General features: G+C 41.3%; 3 protein-coding genes across 3 annotated transcripts; 1 reads left to right on the top strand and 2 right to left on the bottom strand.

Annotated features, from left to right (window-relative positions):
- Positions 1-1,245: 1,245 nt before the first annotated feature.
- On the bottom strand, positions 1,246-5,827 carry LOC129098793 (RNA-binding protein with serine-rich domain 1-like). The gene is made up of 7 exons (XM_054607898.1): positions 5,745-5,827; positions 4,484-4,630; positions 4,190-4,366; positions 3,967-4,072; positions 3,469-3,622; positions 3,229-3,370; positions 1,246-1,708 (listed from the first exon to the last, which is right to left on the bottom strand). Coding segments are annotated over exons 1-7 (834 nt in total). The 5' UTR covers positions 5,747-5,827; the 3' UTR covers positions 1,246-1,602.
- Positions 5,828-5,906: 79 nt separating this feature from the next.
- On the top strand, positions 5,907-10,256 carry LOC129098790 (uncharacterized). Its single transcript, XM_054607895.1, has 4 exons — positions 5,907-5,995; positions 6,766-7,446; positions 7,604-7,705; positions 8,031-10,256. The coding sequence occupies exons 2-4, from the start codon at positions 6,811-6,813 to the stop codon at positions 8,982-8,984; spliced, it is 1,692 nt and encodes a 563-aa protein (XP_054463870.1). The 5' UTR covers positions 5,907-5,995; positions 6,766-6,810; the 3' UTR covers positions 8,985-10,256.
- Positions 10,257-10,312: 56 nt separating this feature from the next.
- LOC129098791 (cytochrome P450 2K1-like) lies at positions 10,313-14,753 on the bottom strand. The gene is made up of 9 exons (XM_054607897.1): positions 14,437-14,753; positions 13,548-13,710; positions 13,192-13,347; positions 12,943-13,103; positions 12,279-12,458; positions 11,921-12,062; positions 11,135-11,319; positions 10,839-10,980; positions 10,313-10,761 (listed from the first exon to the last, which is right to left on the bottom strand). The coding sequence occupies exons 1-9, from the start codon at positions 14,626-14,628 to the stop codon at positions 10,562-10,564; spliced, it is 1,521 nt and encodes a 506-aa protein (XP_054463872.1). The 5' UTR covers positions 14,629-14,753; the 3' UTR covers positions 10,313-10,561.
- Positions 14,754-17,724: the final 2,971 nt, after the last annotated feature.

Raw genomic sequence — 17,724 nt, 5'->3', positions numbered from 1 at the left:
TCAGGGGAGCTTAGCTCGACAGAGAGGGCAGAGGAGATGTATGCTGCAGTGTGATTATGATTATACATTACACTAAAACATTAAAGCTTTAAAACGTACTAACAAAAAGCACCAGTAACGTCGGGGCTTATCAATACTCTGTTTTTTAATAATTAAGCGCTGGGGCCTGTTTTAATACTGAGTTTCGGTCCCTTTCCCTACCTTTAGGTAAGGTAAGAAAGAAAAGGCTTTCTTTAGAGCCAGTGTACAGTTTGTCCTGTCCAGTATGTCATCAAAAAAGCATATTTAAAGTCATAGTATAGTAGGTCATAAAATGTATCAGAGTATGGTAATACATAAAAAAATTATTGTGAATGAATTTTCTCTTCATATATGATGACTTTTTTTCACAACCTTTAATGCTATGACTTTTTCATGAATTTTTTGAAAACGATAAGTGACTTTTTTCAACATACATTACTTTTTTATGACTCTCTTTGAGACCGTGACTTTTTGTAACACACTATAATATGTTGATTTTATCACTTTTGGGACAATACTGAAAGTTTTTTGAGATATTTTAACAATCTATAAATATGACTTTTTAGTTTTACATACTATACTATGCCTTTTTAACATTCCTTTCTATTAATTTTTCATGACTTTTTCGACATTATATACTATCACTTTATTATTACCTTATTATTATTCTACACTATGACATTTATCATGATTTTTTTTTTACTATACAATAACTTTTTTCTCGACTTTTTCTTTTGGGGGGGGGGAGTCATAGTATAGCATGCCCAAAAAAGTCTGGGAAAAAGTCATAGTATAGTATGTTGAAAAAAAATCATGAAGAAGTATAGAATGTTAGAAAATAAGGCATAGTATATCTGATCCCACATGGTCAGATAAAGAAAGAAAGTAATGAAAAAAAGTCATAGTATAGCATGTCGAAAAAAGTCATGAAAAAAGGCAGAGAAGTATGGAAAATATAAGGCATAGTATAGTTTGTCAATAAGTCATGAAAAAAGAATTGTATAGCATGATAAATCGAATGAGCAAATGTGATTGCATAACCGTGAGCTCCTCGCTGCGTATCTTTTTGTTCATATTCATTTGAAAGAATGACAGGCATACAAGCATGTTCTTAAAAGATTATGGAAAAGTATGTTAAGCAAATAAAGCTGTCAGGCAATGAGCCAAGAAGCTTATTGGGGAAGGCTTTCACCTAACTGTTATACACTGAAGCCACACTCAATACATGTTTCAGTAATTTTATTTTTCAAAATGTCTAAAAATTTAGTACATGGTAAAAAGAAATCACACTTTAAAAGAAATATTTGCAGATCTCAGTGGAGCCCAGCCTCAGCTTGAAACACAACATAAATAGTGAGACAGCTTTCAGGATCAACAGAACACAAAATATGAAAAGAAAATGCTCATATTTGCACAAAAAACCCATTTATGCTTTCTACATGCAGGCAGATGTTTATGTTTGCTACAATGCAGATTATTTTATTTCTTGTTAGTCCATAAATTCTGGGAAAAGCATGAACTCTAGTTGATCTGGTGTCATAATCTGAGAGATCACTTGGTATCAGGAGACAGGAAACTCGTCTATCTGGAGGAGTTAGAGCTGGAGCGAGAACGGTGGCGCCTGCGACCAGGAGATCTGGAGCGAGAGCGGCGGCGTGGTGGGGACCGCCTCCTCGGGGAGCGGGACCTGCAAGGACCGAGAAAGAAACAAGAATTACTGCCTTGCAGCTGTGTGCCTCTGCCAACCAGTCAAGTTGCGGTTTACATCCATGTCTGTGAAATTCATAATATATGCAGTTAAGACGAAGTGAAAGTCATCACTGTATCGACACGTGTGATTCAAGTGAATATTTTCTATACTTGAAAATACATTTTAACTTGTAGTTCCTATTTTTAAGAGTACAGAGGACTGATAGAGTGCTTTGTCACAAAGAGTTTGTGGTGGACTACCAGAGGATCAGGAGGTCCCTTGTCCTGGTAGTCCTCCAGGGAGAGGAAGGGAGGAGGGGGGGGCTTAAACAAGAACTTTGAGGTCTAAAGCAATAAAAAAAGACTGGACTGGACTCCTGACACTGAAGTTGTTTTCAGGAAGGGACATAGCAGATTGTTCTTCCTGCAGAGACTTGGATCCTTTAGTGTGCAACAGGCTGCTGAAGATCTTCTACCAGTCTGTAGTAGCAACTACAACGTACTACGCGTTGGTGATTGGGTTGGTACTCGACAGTGTGATGGCAGACAGGACGACGAGGGACAAAATCAATGCCATCTTGCACAACCCCTCTTACCCAAGCCAGAACTAGCTGTGGCAGATTGGCTGCTTGTTGCACAGAGAAGGGTGAAGGACAAGATTCAAATCCTGGGAGTTGTTTCTCATCTGGGCCAAGCCTAAGGATCGAGGATGTTGTTTGCTGTACAGATTGGGAAGCCTTTTGAAAGGAAAATCTTTGATCTGTGATATAAATATATTTTTAGATATGTAAATTAAATGTATATGTCTTGACTTTGATAAGCTTTGTTTTCCTTGTTCCTATGTATGTGTATTAGTCTGTGAATTCATTGAGAGAAACAAAACACAGTCAAACAACATGCTTGGCCAATAAGGCTGATTATGACAGTGAACAATGTTTCAAAAATGGATGTTGCTGCAAAGACGCTACAAATTCTAAGACGGGGATTTTTTTACCCCACAGCAGCGAAGATATAAACAATCACCACATTTTTAAGGTGCCCACCCAAACTTTCTTTCACCAATGCCATATCTGACGAAATTTGAAATATGGTCTCAATGTTTCCTTCTGTTTCTGAGTTATGACCCTGAATAATGTCACGGCAAACGTTTTTTCAGAGCATGACGCTTTCACAGTGAAGCTGATTCTTCCAACTAGACATTTGAGTGAAATGTTTGTGAGGCCACAGAGACTTTGATCACCAACAATCTAAACTGTTCATCCTTGAGTCCAAGTAGACGTTTGTGCCAAATTTGAAGAAATTTCCTCACAGTGTTCGAGTTAATGGGATGGACAAGCCGAAAACATTACGCCACCAGCCACGGTTGTCGCCGGCGCGGAGACATAAATAAACTCTTGTGATGGGAAGGCAGGGAAAATGAAAGGCTTAATGGCCTGAACCAAACAACATGAACATATGTTCACATGATATTTGGAAAATCAAATGTCGATAGATACCGATTGAAAATGATAAATGTACCTTCTCCTCATGCGTGGTGGACTGCGACGCCACATAGGTGGTGGTGGGGGCATTCTGCGAGGGGGAGAAGGTCTACGAGGTGGAGGGCGAACTCGTTGAGTCAGCACGGCAGATGCACTGATTTCCTGTCCATCAATCTGACCTATCAATAACAAGGTTATAATAGAAAGTTATTCAACATGTTTACATAGGAGAGTAATCGTGTGAGACAAAGGCATTGAAGGAAACATGTTGGTCTACCTCCATCCATGTGTTTGAGGGCCTTCTGGGCCTCATCGGGAGTCTCAAACTCCACATAAGCGTAGCCCCTGGACAGGTGTGGGTGGACCCTGTCCATTGGCATATCGACCATTTTGATTTTTCCATAAGTGGAAAAGATCTCCTGGATGTGGTCCTGTGCAAAAAAAAGACACAGCATGCTTGTCAGAACCATGTTAACAGAAAAATGTTATTATCTTTGGAGGAATGTTGTTATTGTCGATGTACAAAATAATCTGAATTCATAATGAATAAAATAGACTGATGGCAACAACACTGAGGAAATGAAAAGCCTAAAATTATAAATTTTTCCTTTTCACTTCAACAATTCCAGTTTAATTAAGCAAATTACAAACATGATGTTGTTATCTACCGAACATGATGTTGTTATCTACCGTTATCTACGTTTCTGAGGTAGTGCCATAAACTTTTTTATATCATGCACTTTGCTCTAAAAAGCGCAACAATTTCTCAGCTGACCTTGGTGACATTCCTGGTCAGCCGCCCTAAGTGAACTTTAGTTGGTTTGGGGCTTGGGCTTCTTTTCCTTCTCTCCTTGTCATCTCCCCTCTTCTGTGTTTTGGACCTGATGATTCACAAACAAAACATTGCTTAATTTCATCGGGTCTCTAACAAGTGAAAAAAGAAGACACTAAAGTCTATAAATAATGTGCAGCTAGCCGCATTAGGTGAAGCGACTCACGCTGAGCGGGATCGGCGGCGGTTGTCATGGCGTCTACGGCTGGGGCTGGGGGAGCCTGAGGAGCTGGAAGATGAGGAACGAGAGCTTGAAGAACCAGAGCGGCTGGATCCAGATGAGCTGGATCCACTTGAGGAACCTGAGCTCGAACCAGAGCTGCTGCTTGAAGAGGAGCTAGATCTTGACATGGTCAAAACAAAGGAAAACATGTTACAAAGTATAAAAAATATACAAATTCAAGACACTAATTAACTGAGAGAATAACACAAACACTAATAATCGCATCAGAAAACAAACCTGCTGGTACTGCTGCCGGTGGAGGCGCTGCGACGTTTCCTAGCTTTATCCCGTCCTCTCTCCTTATCTCCTTCCTTGGTACCAGTCTTTTCTTTGCCTCTGTCTTTTGTTTTTTCCTCCTCCTTCCGCTTTGTGGGTGACGGTGCCCTAAAGTCAGAGCTGCTGTTACTTTGAGATAAAATACATAGTGACTGGTGTAGGGCGGCAACGAATAAACATTTTCATTAATTTAGTCTGTTGTCATCAAGTATGCATGTCATAACTCCCCACAGCCCAAGATTATGTCTTGATACTGACATCAAAGATATTCATATTACTATGACACAAAATGGGATAAGCAAAACGTTAGAGAAGCCCGAACCAACGAGAAGTTTGGGGGCTGATAATTGACTTTTACGATTAATCCGTTATCAAAATCGTTGGCAATTTATTTATTTTTTTCTATCGACCGAAATATAGTTTGAGAACTTAATTTAGGGTAACAGTTTCTTCAACACTTGAGCAAGCTTATTCCTCTAAAGCAGTGGTTCTCAAATGGGGGAACATGTACCCCTGGGGGTACGTGAAGGCACTCCAGGGGGTACGTGAGATTTCTTTTTAAATATATTTAAAATTAGCATAATTCAAAAATCCTTTAAAAATAGTTATTTAATAAATATTCAATAAAATATAATTGTAAGTTCATAAACTGAATTCAATGCAACAATGCAATCTTCAGTGTTGACAGTTTAATAAATCAGACACTGATGGCACAGTGAGCAAGCTTATTCCTCTAAAGCACTAACAACCAAAAAGGGATTAAGTGGAAAAAATAAACTCGGAGTATTAATACTGTAAACGTCTCACTGAGACTAAACACAGACCTTTAAGAACTAAACGTCGCAATGCTGCGAGGATTTCCTGTCTGGCGTTATTTGCATTAAAAAAAAAAAAAAACTTCATCGGCTTAAATGTTATTTAATTTTTGTGTGAATGCATAATCTCATATTAATACAAGTGTAAATAAAAACCTCTCAGACTAGTCAACTTTACTGCTAACAACAGTACTCTCGCACACGAATCTGCCGCCATTGATTTCCATTCAACCGATTCCTCACAACAAGGAGGACTCACAGCCACGGGGACTGCTGGTTTATCGATGGCCACACTCTTCATATGCGCACACACGGCTTAAAAACGCGACACCATATTCCGTTTATGACGTAACATGTATCGGGATCGAAACTAACTCGATTTTTATCAAAAAGAAGACTAAACTTACATTTGTTTTTCCTGTCGAGGGGATTCCGATTCAGCCACTTGCGCCCGGAGAAAATGTCGCTCGGTGATGACGACAGAGCGGAAGTGACGTAAACACCTAAGCGCCACTTACAACTCATTTGTTTATTTACGTTGTCGCCGATACAAATGCTAGTTTATGTGTATGTGACTACATTGTGGCTATGCTAAGACTAAATACTTCATATTTGAACGTGAAATGATTTAATCCCCCGTCGACCTTCCCTTGACAAGGTGAGCGCATCCCTCTCTGATGGGTTAAATAGGTTAGCGGTTGTCGTTAGCTAGCTATGCTAACGTTAGCGTCTGCTAGGTACAGATGTACTTTGCGGCATCGTATGGTGACCTAATATTTTTCACCAATTCGGTTCAAACTATTTTTAATCTGGACAAAAGTATATTAATGATAACCTAAGTTACTGTTAAGCAAATAATGTTAAATATTAAAAATTAAGATAATGTTTTTCAAATTTGATCCGGAAGTTTATTATTACCAAAAAAGGAGAAATACGATTTTTTTTGTTTTGTTATAACCTATTAAGGATCACGTGAGGGTCTAATCAAAATTTATTCGGAATGTTATGAAGCAATACCCCTCTGTTTTACTGGTATTTACATATACTGGAAGAAGTCCACATCTGCAGCACCTATTGTTTATAAGATAAGATAAGATAAAATAAGATAATCCTTTATTAGTCCCGCAGCGGGGACATTTACAGGATTACAGCAGCATAGATGATAGTGCAAACAAGAGACATAGTAAAAAAAACAAGATAAAAAATAAGTAATATAAATAAGCAAATGAGCAATAAAAAAAACAGTAAAGAATTCACAGTAACTGAAATATTATATATACAGACAGAAACTATTATAACTATTGTATTGCACAGTGTATTTGTATTGCAGAGGTTTTTATGTTTTCATGTTATTTCCCAGTATTAATCATACACCAAATGTTAGTTGCCTTATTTTTTTAAACCACATGTCATTTATGAATCTTCTAGAGATCAACCGGGCAAACTCGCAGAGTCCCTCTAGAGTGAGAGACTATGGGCCGGCTGGATGATGCCGCCAAACACAAAGTGGTGGAGCTGCGGAGGGCTGGTCTGAGTTTCCGTAAGATCAAAGCTGTGCTGGAGCTGGAGAACATCAAGGTGTCCGCCCAGGCCATCTACCTGTTCCTGAGGGAGTTTCAAGGGCGGCCGCCAGGGAGGGTGAGACCTATGGAGGCTGGAAGCAGCACATCACCTGCTCAGGTGCAGCCTGGAGCCAGGGCAGTGCAAGAGAGCTGGAGTAACATTCAAATCCAAAACCTTCTGCGAGAGGCATCTCACCATGCTAGCTTTGCAGCAGCTGCAAATTTTGCCAAACATACTTCCACAAATCCAGATACTGGAGTAAAGGCATCTGGGTCCGGGGAGACTAGTGGAGGTGGCCGGCCAGAACGGCAACAAGAGGAAGATAAGGAGGAAAATGACATCCAGATTGTTAGTGTCACCTCCCTTGCCCAGAGCAGCCAACCAAGAGTTCCCCCCACGGTAACAAGAGCAGAGGCCAGTGCTTTGTCTTCCACACTAACCGTCTCTGGAGTCATGAGGAGGAGAGCTACACCTTCTCCAGCCACCAATTCAATGCTGGCAGCTCGAAAGAGGCTTTTGGATAAGGCGATGTCACACAGGATGAAGGTACCTAGTTATTCATGATATCACCCATTTGACACATTCCAATTGTTAATTTTTTAAATTATTGTTTCGTACAGCACAAAATCTGTTTAATGTACGAAATACCAAAAGCATCAAATCATCTGTCAATATTAACTTGGATACATTGTCATTCCACCAGGTGGCGCCATTGTTGAGGAGAGATCACTCAAGTGTCCAAGGTGCTGATTTGAGAGCTGCAGTGCCACAACCACCTGAAACATATGATCTGACCACTGAAAAGGTGAGGATAGAGCAAACCTGGTCTCTGTCTTTATTCACCTTAAGGTGAGCAATACATTAACTCTAGAGGGACTCCTTAACACCTTAAGTGTGTGCCTGCCCTTAACAATGACAGACTTCAGTCACCTCTTGTGACCGGGCCACAGTTCATGGTCCAGTTCAAGTCCAAAGTTAGGTTTGTATAATTATTCCTTTACACCAGTTGTTGGCATTGGGTATTATTCCAGCATATCTCCTCACCTGATTCTGGGAGCTTGAATTATCATAGATTCATTCTAATCTTATTAAGATTGCATTGTAACTGATATTTTTGTCATGTTGCACAGACTGCTATGGAAGGTCAACCTGGTGGATGCAGCAGCCCCAGGCGTTTCCTTACACAGAGACCAGGTCTGTCTTTCCGTTCCCTTCAACCGATTCCTCGGGTCGGCATTCGTCTTCCTAACCGATCACCGGCACCTTTAACATCCTCGGCTCCTGGGGTTGCCGTCATCCGTTTACAGACCCCTGGAGGCCAGGGCGTTACTCATAGTGAGGGGAACCCGAGCCCCCAGCAGGCAGTCCAGGACCCCGGGGGTAGAGGTGGTCTACAGGATCAGGTTCAGACCCTGGGATCTGAGGTGCGCAGCTTGGGTCTTGCAGTGAAGATGCTGGTGGAGCAGCAGTGCTGCATGGAGAGGGAGCAGGCGCAGCAGACACACATTCAGAAGCAGATCCTCAGCACTCTACAGAGCCTAGCCACCAAACTGGGACGTTGCAGCGTTGTTCAACAGCAGCACAACAAAACTCCATCGCCATCTGGTTTGCCAACAGTTTCTGCATCTACCTCTTTCAGCCAGGACACCTTCAACTTCAGTCAAGGCACATACACCCAGTGCAGCCAAACACAGCCAAGCTTCAACTCTTTGGAGAGTTTAGAAAATGTAGAGGCCTTTAAACTGCCGGGACTGAGCCCTTCAAATATGAATGGGTTTCCACCATGTAGCAATGCTGAGAACCTTCCACTTACTCACACTCCCCCTCGCACACAACCGTATGGAGCTGCATACCCACAGCAAAACAGTCAAACACTCATGCAACCCTACACACAATCCTACATCTCTACATACAGCCAGTCACATTGTCCGACTTTCAGAGGATCAGAGAGTAAAACATCTGATTTCCCAAGCAGCTGTTCAAGGACTCTCCAGGACTGCAGTGTGTCTACCGAGCCAGTGATGGACTCTAACCACTCTTCACATGAACAACAGATCAATAATGTTAAAGTGGAAGGGCCATAGCAGCCTTCAGATACATCCGAGTGTTCTGGGACCATAAGGGCTTTGATGTGCTTTTTTTAAGAGTTCCTTTAGAATAATTAAGACATGTTTTATATAATAAACACATGCTGTAGCATTTTTTAAAATAATTAATTTTATTTCTAAAGTACATTTAAAGGGAATACAAACAGCAATAGAATGCAATGCTTTAGTAATAATGTATTCATGATTTGTCTTCACTGTAGGCAATGTAACAAAATTAGAGCATATGATTATGTGCAGGTGCTTTGTCATTTTTGCCACACTTCTTTTTATGTTTATGTTGTATATTATTTTTGTATCACTAGAACAGGTATTACAAACTGTTAGGTTTTCATACCCCTGTCTAATTCTTAACAAATATATATATATATATATATATATATATATATGTAACAATCCAAAGCACATTCCCCTTTCAATGTGTAAGGCAGTGTGTGAGAAGCACGTTGTACGTTGGTAAAGCTGAAGTTTAATAATCTCATGACCTGCACTGGAAGAGTTGACATGTAAGAGCTGTAGTTTAATCTATAACTTGTTTTCCATAATTTAGTTACCCACGACCCACTCTACCTCCTGAGCCACAGCCAGTTTGACATACAACTCCAACCATTTCATCACATTATTTTGCATATTTTTTAATGTCTTTCTGTTAAATGACATACAGACTGGTGTTCGAATTACCCCTGTATGTCATATCTGTCACGAGTCCTTCCTGGTTACTTTTTTACTCATTCAGTCATTCTGTCTGATTTTCCTAGTCAATAACAGACCCAACCACTCCCTCCTGCCCTCTTAAGCCTTTCCCATCAGTTCTACCACATTTTCTTCTCCACCCATTTAGTAATCTGCTCCCCATTTCCCTGATTATTTCAGCAGCATATGCCAACTCGCACCAATCTTCTACTAGATTGTCTTTTGCATTGAGCAAGCGTGGCGGTCCTGTCATTTATCTGCCCGATTTTCTTTTCTTTTTTTTAAACACAGTTTGCCTTTTGTGTTAACCTGACATGTTTTGGATTAAAGATTTTGGATTTTGTCGTATCTGCCTGTTCTATGCCAGCCAGCTTTACAATATTTAACTAAAATGAAAACATTGGCTACACCGTAAAGATGCCCCCATACCACGAGCACCTGTTTGTTTTTTAAATTGTTATGTAACCATGTGAACAAATGTTCTCTGCTCTCTTTACATTGTAATAAAAAAAGAAGAGCCCCTTTTATATGAATATACTTCTACTACTCACAATCAGACATGTTTTTATTGTCAGCAAGACAAGTAAATCAGAAAAAGACATGGATGCTTTAACTATTATTTGGGAAGTTTTTAGTGATTGCAGTAAATAAAAATCAATTGATTGAAAACAACATTATCTCAAGTGATGAACTGAATTAACATTTAAATGAGACAAAAGATAGTAGTTTATATATGAAATGCTAATATGTCAATCAAAAGTGTCAAACTTGTTTTCTTAGTGAACAGCAGTGTTACTTTTTTCAGTGGTATTGAAATATCAAAAGCTTTCCAATGTGCACAAGTGTCTGACAATGCTTGTGTACTAATTTTGAAATGCCTCACGACTGACAGCACACAGCTCATGAGGTGTCGGGCCGATGGTGAAGCCCACAGCCGGAGTCAGATCCAGTTCATCCTCTGTGACTCCAGGTGGAGGAGTGAAACGAAAGCGCTGGAGGAGGGAGGTGAAGAAGAGTAAGAGCTCCATCTTAGCCAGACTTTCTCCCGGACACGCCCTGCGTCCTGTGAGAGGACAAGCTTCAGATTATCTAGAAAACTTTGTTTGGTATTGACAAGAAGTGTTAGCTGAGCTCGCTAACCTGCAGAGAAGGGCATGAAGGCATCTCTCATGAGAAACTTCCCATCCTTGTCCAAGAAATGGGCAGGATTAAAGGTGTGTGGGCTCTCCCACTCACTTTCATCCCACAGAACAGATGTCAAAAGTGGAATCACAGCTGTCCCCTTGAAGGAGACAGTTTATTAGTGCTAACAATGTTTTAAAGAGCAGTACGAGCTGCTATCTTTAAAAAGCTTTCTAGAATCAAGCATGCAGTTGCATCTTGTTTCATTATTCTGTGTTAACTGGAAGACCTGTTTTAATCAGTCGAATGTTTACCTTTCTTATAAAATAGCCCTGAAAAGTCAGATCTGTGCTGGTGATGTGAGGAATAGAGATGGGAAGGATATTAGCCAGTCTCTGTGTCTCATGAATGACAGCGTCAGTGAAGGGCAGGTTCATCCTGTCCTCTGCCTTTACCTGACGGGTCCCAATCACCCTACTCAGCTCCGCCTGGACCTGATCTGGGAATTAGAAAATAATAGAAGACACAGTGGTTTAAAATCAAAGCAGCAGTAAAGCATATTGTTCTTGCCAATTCTGTAGAAAGACTAACATAATAGCTTTTTACTAAACTCCCACAGAAACGAGTCATTTGAGTGAAAACTATAACAGCAGATTGAAATGGCTATATCACAGAACTTTGCACAAGCTAGATCAAATCCCTCTCAATGACATTGGTGTCATTGTCAGACCAGCTGATTTATAGTGCTTATACTATACTATATTATATGTAGGTCAAATCTAAAGGAAAATAAGTATTTCTTTCTTATTTATATCTGAAGTACCCTTGGTGCATACAGTTTCAATGGGGTTCTTTTCCCAGGTGTATTTACATTTAAATGAGGAATACCATGGCTCATGTAGATCCAAACACTTCATGTTTAAATCCTTTGCTGCATGTTGTTCCGTCTGTTCTTTTCCTCTATCTTTGACTGCATCAAATTAAGGTAAAAAAGCCCCAAAAGTAATCTAAAAAAACAAATATTTCAACTTCAACTGCTATGTTGAGTACCCCAGTAGGGTACTGCATCTAAATGCAACAGGTCTAAGCACATGACTTACCTTGTATTTGAGGATATTTGGCCATGAGCAACAGACCCCATCTCAGTGTAGTTGCTGTCGTATCAGTACCAGCCCCAAAGAGGTTGCCAACAGTTGTCACAAGGTTCTCTATGGTGTAGTATGAGTCTGTAATCCCTAAATTCTTTTTAACAGGTGAAAGAATAAATGTGTTTAAACTTACTTCATTTTAAAACGAGCTCTAAACATTTTCATCCTCCAGCTATTGGCCGTTTTAATAGACAGAACAGTGATGTTTTATGAATTCATGTTAAACATCAATTAAGTCATTAAAAAAACCCAGAAATAAAGGATTATAGATTTAACTCATGTATGATGATATCACACTTGATTTTATTACCTCTAGATTCTGTTTGTGTGCCAGAAATGAGTCCACAAATCCTCTGCAAATCTGATCATTCAAGGTTTCTTGTAAACGTCCAATCAGCTGCTTCATTTGTTTATGGTTTTCAGCAACATTCTTCCTAAGACGCATCCTGTTTCTCACCCATTGAAATATCCAGGGGTAAAGATTGTACAACTGTTTGAATTGAATGGAGAATAACGTTCAACATGTTATTATTGTTAGTGTTGTTAGGGCGGCTGTGGCGTAGTGGAGACTAAGGTAGTTCTCCAATCAGAGGGTCGGTGGTTCGATACCCGGCTTCGGCAGTCGATGTGTCCTTGGGCAAGACACTTAACCCAAAGTTGCTCCCGAAGGCTTGCCATCGGTGTGGACTGGATGTTGCATGAATGTTAGTTAGAGTCTGATGGTGGCACCTTGCGTGGTAGCCTGTCATCAGTGTGTGAATGGGTGAATGATGTAATATACTACTGATTGTAAGTCGCTTTGGATAAAAGCGTCTGCTAAATGACTGTAATGTAATGTAATGTAATTATCTGTATAACACAAAGGCACAATAGAAGGTCAATATGCATGACCACGGCCCCATGAGTCTGTAATTCTCACTATAAACCACAATACGTACATCTCATGGTTGATTTAATGAAAGACAAAGTGGTACCTGTACTGAAGGAGAGCCCATCAGTCGAATGCTGTCATTGGCTCGGTCTACCATACTTGTAAATTCTGTATCACTGTAATCAAATCTGCTGCCATAGACAATTGAACAGATGATGTTGGAAACTGCATAGTTTATTGACTGGGTGAAACTGAAGGGTTTACCTAAAATAAACAAACAAAAATAATGGTCATAACAACAAACAATATAGAATCCTGATATATAAATAATACAATACAGGAGAAGCGTTACCGTCATGCCTTTCGAACACTTTGATCAGATGCTGAGTCTCCTCAATGATTTTCTCCTCTGCTGCTTTTCTGCCCATCCCAAAGTCTCTCAGGTTGCTCAGAGCAAAACGCCTCATCTCTTTCCATACTTCCCCATTGGCAAATAAGATTCCTCTACCTAAAGTGAAATCAAGTACCATCAAGTGTGTCAAATTTTCTTTGAACTGTTTAAAAACCGGATTACGATATTTTCAGCAAAATGTCAGCAAGAAGTTGAATGATGACTAAACGAAAAAAGTGCAAAGTTCAGACCATGTTATCAAAGCTTGTCAAGCAGCTGAATGCTGCGTGGGACAAAGCAGACTGCTTCATACTTACTATGTAAACCACTTAAGTCAATGCCTGCTGGAAAGACGTGTCTCTCTCCAAACTCCACAGCATAGTTGATCAGTGCCTGCCTCACGGTCTTGTATCCTGCCAGGATAACCACTTTCTGGGGTCCAAAATACACTGTGAACACAGATCCATATTTCTTGGAAAGCTTTGAAACAAAACAAAAGTAAGCATTACAACTTTTGAAAAAAAGCCAGGATATTGTCTTGTTAATATATTTTACAGCCTTAGTGGTATTGAAATAATCACTCTTTATTCCAAACACAGATAACCACAGTAGACAGGAACGCATCTCTAGATCAGTTTCATATGCACTTATTCCAGTACTGCCTCACAAATAACTGTTGTGTCTCTCATGCTTTTAGGTAGGGATGCACTGATCTAACTTTTTCAGTCCCGATACAAATAGTGATACCTGCGTGTGTGGAAGAGACTGTGGATCGTTCTCTTATGTGTAAGGCAACATTTGGTTTGACTTAAAAACCTTACTTTTTTTACCTTTGTAAAACTAAATATAACAAATAAATACAAAGATATTAATGTGAATAATTGTTATTTCATAAAATAATGGTACCCTTTACCTGATCAGCCAATTGTCACCAATACCTGATCCAGTATCGGACCAATATCTGATATCAGTATCGGTATATCTCTACTTTTAGGTTGATAGCAGTCCTATTTACCAATGTGATACTAAATCAATAGTTACTGGTAAATCATTGTTTTAATCAGTTTCAAATTAGAATGTCTGTCTGAATCATACAGTTTTAATTTATGTTGAAAGGGAATCAAAAACATGAAAATAACAGGTAATTCCTTCATTTAAACAGCAGTGTATATACAGTACGTGTCTAATTTAGTATCACTTACTTACCTCATACAGCGTAGTGTGGGTTGACTTAAGATTCATCTGCAGTAAATTGCCAAACACAGGCAGTGGTCTTGGTCCTGGAGGCTCATTTATCTGACAGTCAAAGTTGGGGAAAAATACATACAAGACAAGTAGTATCCCAAGAGTTCCCAGTAGAACGGTTGTACTGGGGGACTGCAGAAAAAGGTTTTCCATGACCGCCAGTGTTGAGTGGAAAACAAGAGAGACTTCTACACCAGATTCAACTTAAAACAAATTGGTATTTATTTTAGGATAAGAGGAGTATATCGCCCAGCAGTTATACGTGCACGGGCCTAGCAGTACTGAGAAGTTCAGCAACTAAAAGGCACAGAGTGCGCATCATGTTATATAGGTTTTGTGATAGGTCCAAAAATGAGAGAGGCGGCTCTTGGTTTAGACTTTTAGACTTTCTGAGGGCCTTGGTCAGTTTGTCGTAAAAAAGAGCCTTTGTTATCTGTGGTCAGTTGGTCGTAAAGGCACATTCCTTCTTTAAGTGTCTCTGTTCTTTTCCATCGTATGGCCAGGCACTAGAATGCCCTGTCCGGAGTATTTGACCTTCTAAGAGAACTTATAATCATTTACCGCAATGTGCACAGTGTGGTGTGATGTGAAAGCATAGACAAAATATACTGTGTTTGAGATTTGTATGTGTGCATTTATACATATGAATGTAATATTTTACATGACACCAGCCAGACACACTTTCAACAAAGTCAGAGACAACTTTTTTTGTGTTTTATGTTGTGTAAGTATTGGACTGAAGCTCTGCCCCACTTTGACCAGACACTGTTGTTATGACTCAGAGTGTCATGAATGATATTCGCCTACCTGCCTGAGTGTGGTGCTGTTTTACCTTTGTCCTTTGTAGGTGATTGGACTGTGGACGGATCAACCTGCTTTAATATGGGACCTGCGGAAGCCGGCGCGCTCTCTCTCTCTCTTTTTCTCTGACTCCCAACCAGGCCACGCTGTACTGACGTGTGTGGTGGGGGATAAACGTCAGCAGCAATTGTCTTTATTGGGAGTGGGGGGGAGAGACCCGTCGTTATGTTGCGCTCAGGTTTCCCCTAGACCGGGCGTAACACTGTGAGATGGACTCTGTTTGTACCTGAGCCAGTATGTGTCCAAATAAGGAAAGCACCGATACCATTTATTTTCAGACCAAGAAACAAGTACTTGCATTTGAGTACATGCCGATATCGAGTACAGATGTTCTAACAAGGGTTCTAACAATAACTTTAAATAATGTGGTTTATTTAAAGTTATTGTTTATAATAATAATTGCATATAATAAACATATGCTGTAGAATTTTTTTAAATAATTAATTTTATTTCTAAAGTACATTTAAAGGGAATACAAACAGCAATACAATGCATCCATCCATCCATCCATCTCCTTCCGCTTATCCGGGGCCGGGTCGCGGGGGCAGCAAGCTAAGGAGGGTCCTCCAGACGTCCTTCTCCCCAGCAACACTTTCCAGCTCCTCCTGGGGAACCCTGAGGCGTTCCCAGGCCAGACGAGATATATAATCTCTCCAGCGTGTTCTGGGTCTACCCCGGGGCCTCTTACCAGTTGGACGTGCCTGGAAAACCTCTAAAGGGAGGCGTCCAGGAGGCATCAGGAAGGAAGGACCTGCGGTACCTCTCCTTCACACACCGGCTGCTTCACCCCCGGTGTGTGAAGGAGAGGTACCGCAGGTCCTTCCTTCCTGCTGCTGTCAGGCTGCACAACCAGCTCTGCTCCCAGCAGACCACATGACAATAATGACAATAATAACCTGTGCAATACACTACAATAATAACCTGTGCAATACACTACACCGTGCAATAATAGTTAGGAAAGTTAAAAATAGTTGTTGTTTTTTTTCTCTGTCTGTAAATATAATATTTCAGTTATTGTTGTTTTTTTGTTTTTTCTACTGTTTTTTTATTGCTTATTTATAATACTTGTTTTGTTTTATTTTATTTTTATTTCTTTATTTTTTATTCTTAGCTTGTCTTCTACTATGTCTCTTGTGTGCACTTTACTCTACGCTGTTGTAAGTCTGCAAATTTCCCCGCTGCGGGACTAATAAAGGATTGTCTTATCTTATCTTATCTTATCTTATCCTGATCAGATGCCCGAGCCACCTCAGCTGGCCCCTTTCGACGCGAAGGAGCAGCGGCTCTACTCCGAGCTCCCTCCGGATGTCTGAGCTCCTCACCCTATCTCTAAGGCTGAGCCCAGCCACCCCACGAAGGAAGCTCATTTCGGCCGCTTGTATTCGCAATCTCATTCTTTCGGTCACTACCCAAAGCTCATGTCCATAGGTGAGGGTTGGAACGTAGATGGACTGGTAAATCGAGAGCTTTGCCTTTCGGCTCAGCTCCTTCTTCACCAAAACGGTCCGGTACAACGCCCGCATCACTGCTGACGCTGCACCGAACCGCCTGTCCATCTCCCGCTCCATTTTACCCTCACTCGTGAATAAGATCCTGAGATACTTGAACTCCCTCGCTTGGGGCAGTGACTCACTCCCAACCCAGAGGGTGCAATCCACCGTTTTCCGGAAGAGAACCATGGCCTCAGACTTGGAGGTACTGACTCTCATCCCGACCGCTTCACACTCGGCTGTGAACCGCCCCAGTGCGTGCTGAAGGTCACGTTCTGAAGAAGCCAACAGAACCCCATCATCTGCAAAAAGCAGGGATGCGATTCTGAGGTCCCCAAACCGGAAACTCTCCTCCCCCCGGCTGCACCTTGAAATCCTGTCCATGAAAATCACAAACAGGATTGGTGACAATGGGCAGCCCTGACGGAGGCCAACACGCACTGGGAACAAGCTCGACTTTGTGCCGAGTATCCGGACACAGCTCTCACTTTGGTCATACAAGGACCGAATGGCTCGTAGTAACGAACCAGGTGCCCCATATTCCCGCAGTACCCCCCACAGGACTCCCCGAGGGACACGGTCGAAGGCCTTCTCCAAGTCCACAAAACACATGTAGACTGGATGAGCAAACTCCCATGCACCCTCCAACAGACCTGCAAGGGTAAAGAGTTGGTCCGCTGTTCCACGTCCAGGACGGAATCGGACGATGCAAGGTAGTGGCATCTCGCCCGGAATAGGGAAACCGGGGCACCCTCCTGGAGCCAGACCTGGTAGGGGAGCTCGCCGGCGAGCGTCTGGTGGCCGGGCCTTGGCACATGGGGCCCGGCCGGGCCCAGCCCGAAAAACCTACATCGTGCCGCCACCCTGTGGGCCCACCACCCGCAGGGATAGGCATTGG

Source organism: Anoplopoma fimbria, chromosome 11 (assembly GCF_027596085.1).
Source record: "Anoplopoma fimbria isolate UVic2021 breed Golden Eagle Sablefish chromosome 11, Afim_UVic_2022, whole genome shotgun sequence".
Classification (NCBI taxonomy): Eukaryota; Metazoa; Chordata; class Actinopteri; order Perciformes; family Anoplopomatidae; genus Anoplopoma; species Anoplopoma fimbria.
This window is presented reverse-complemented; position numbering and strand designations above follow the sequence as displayed.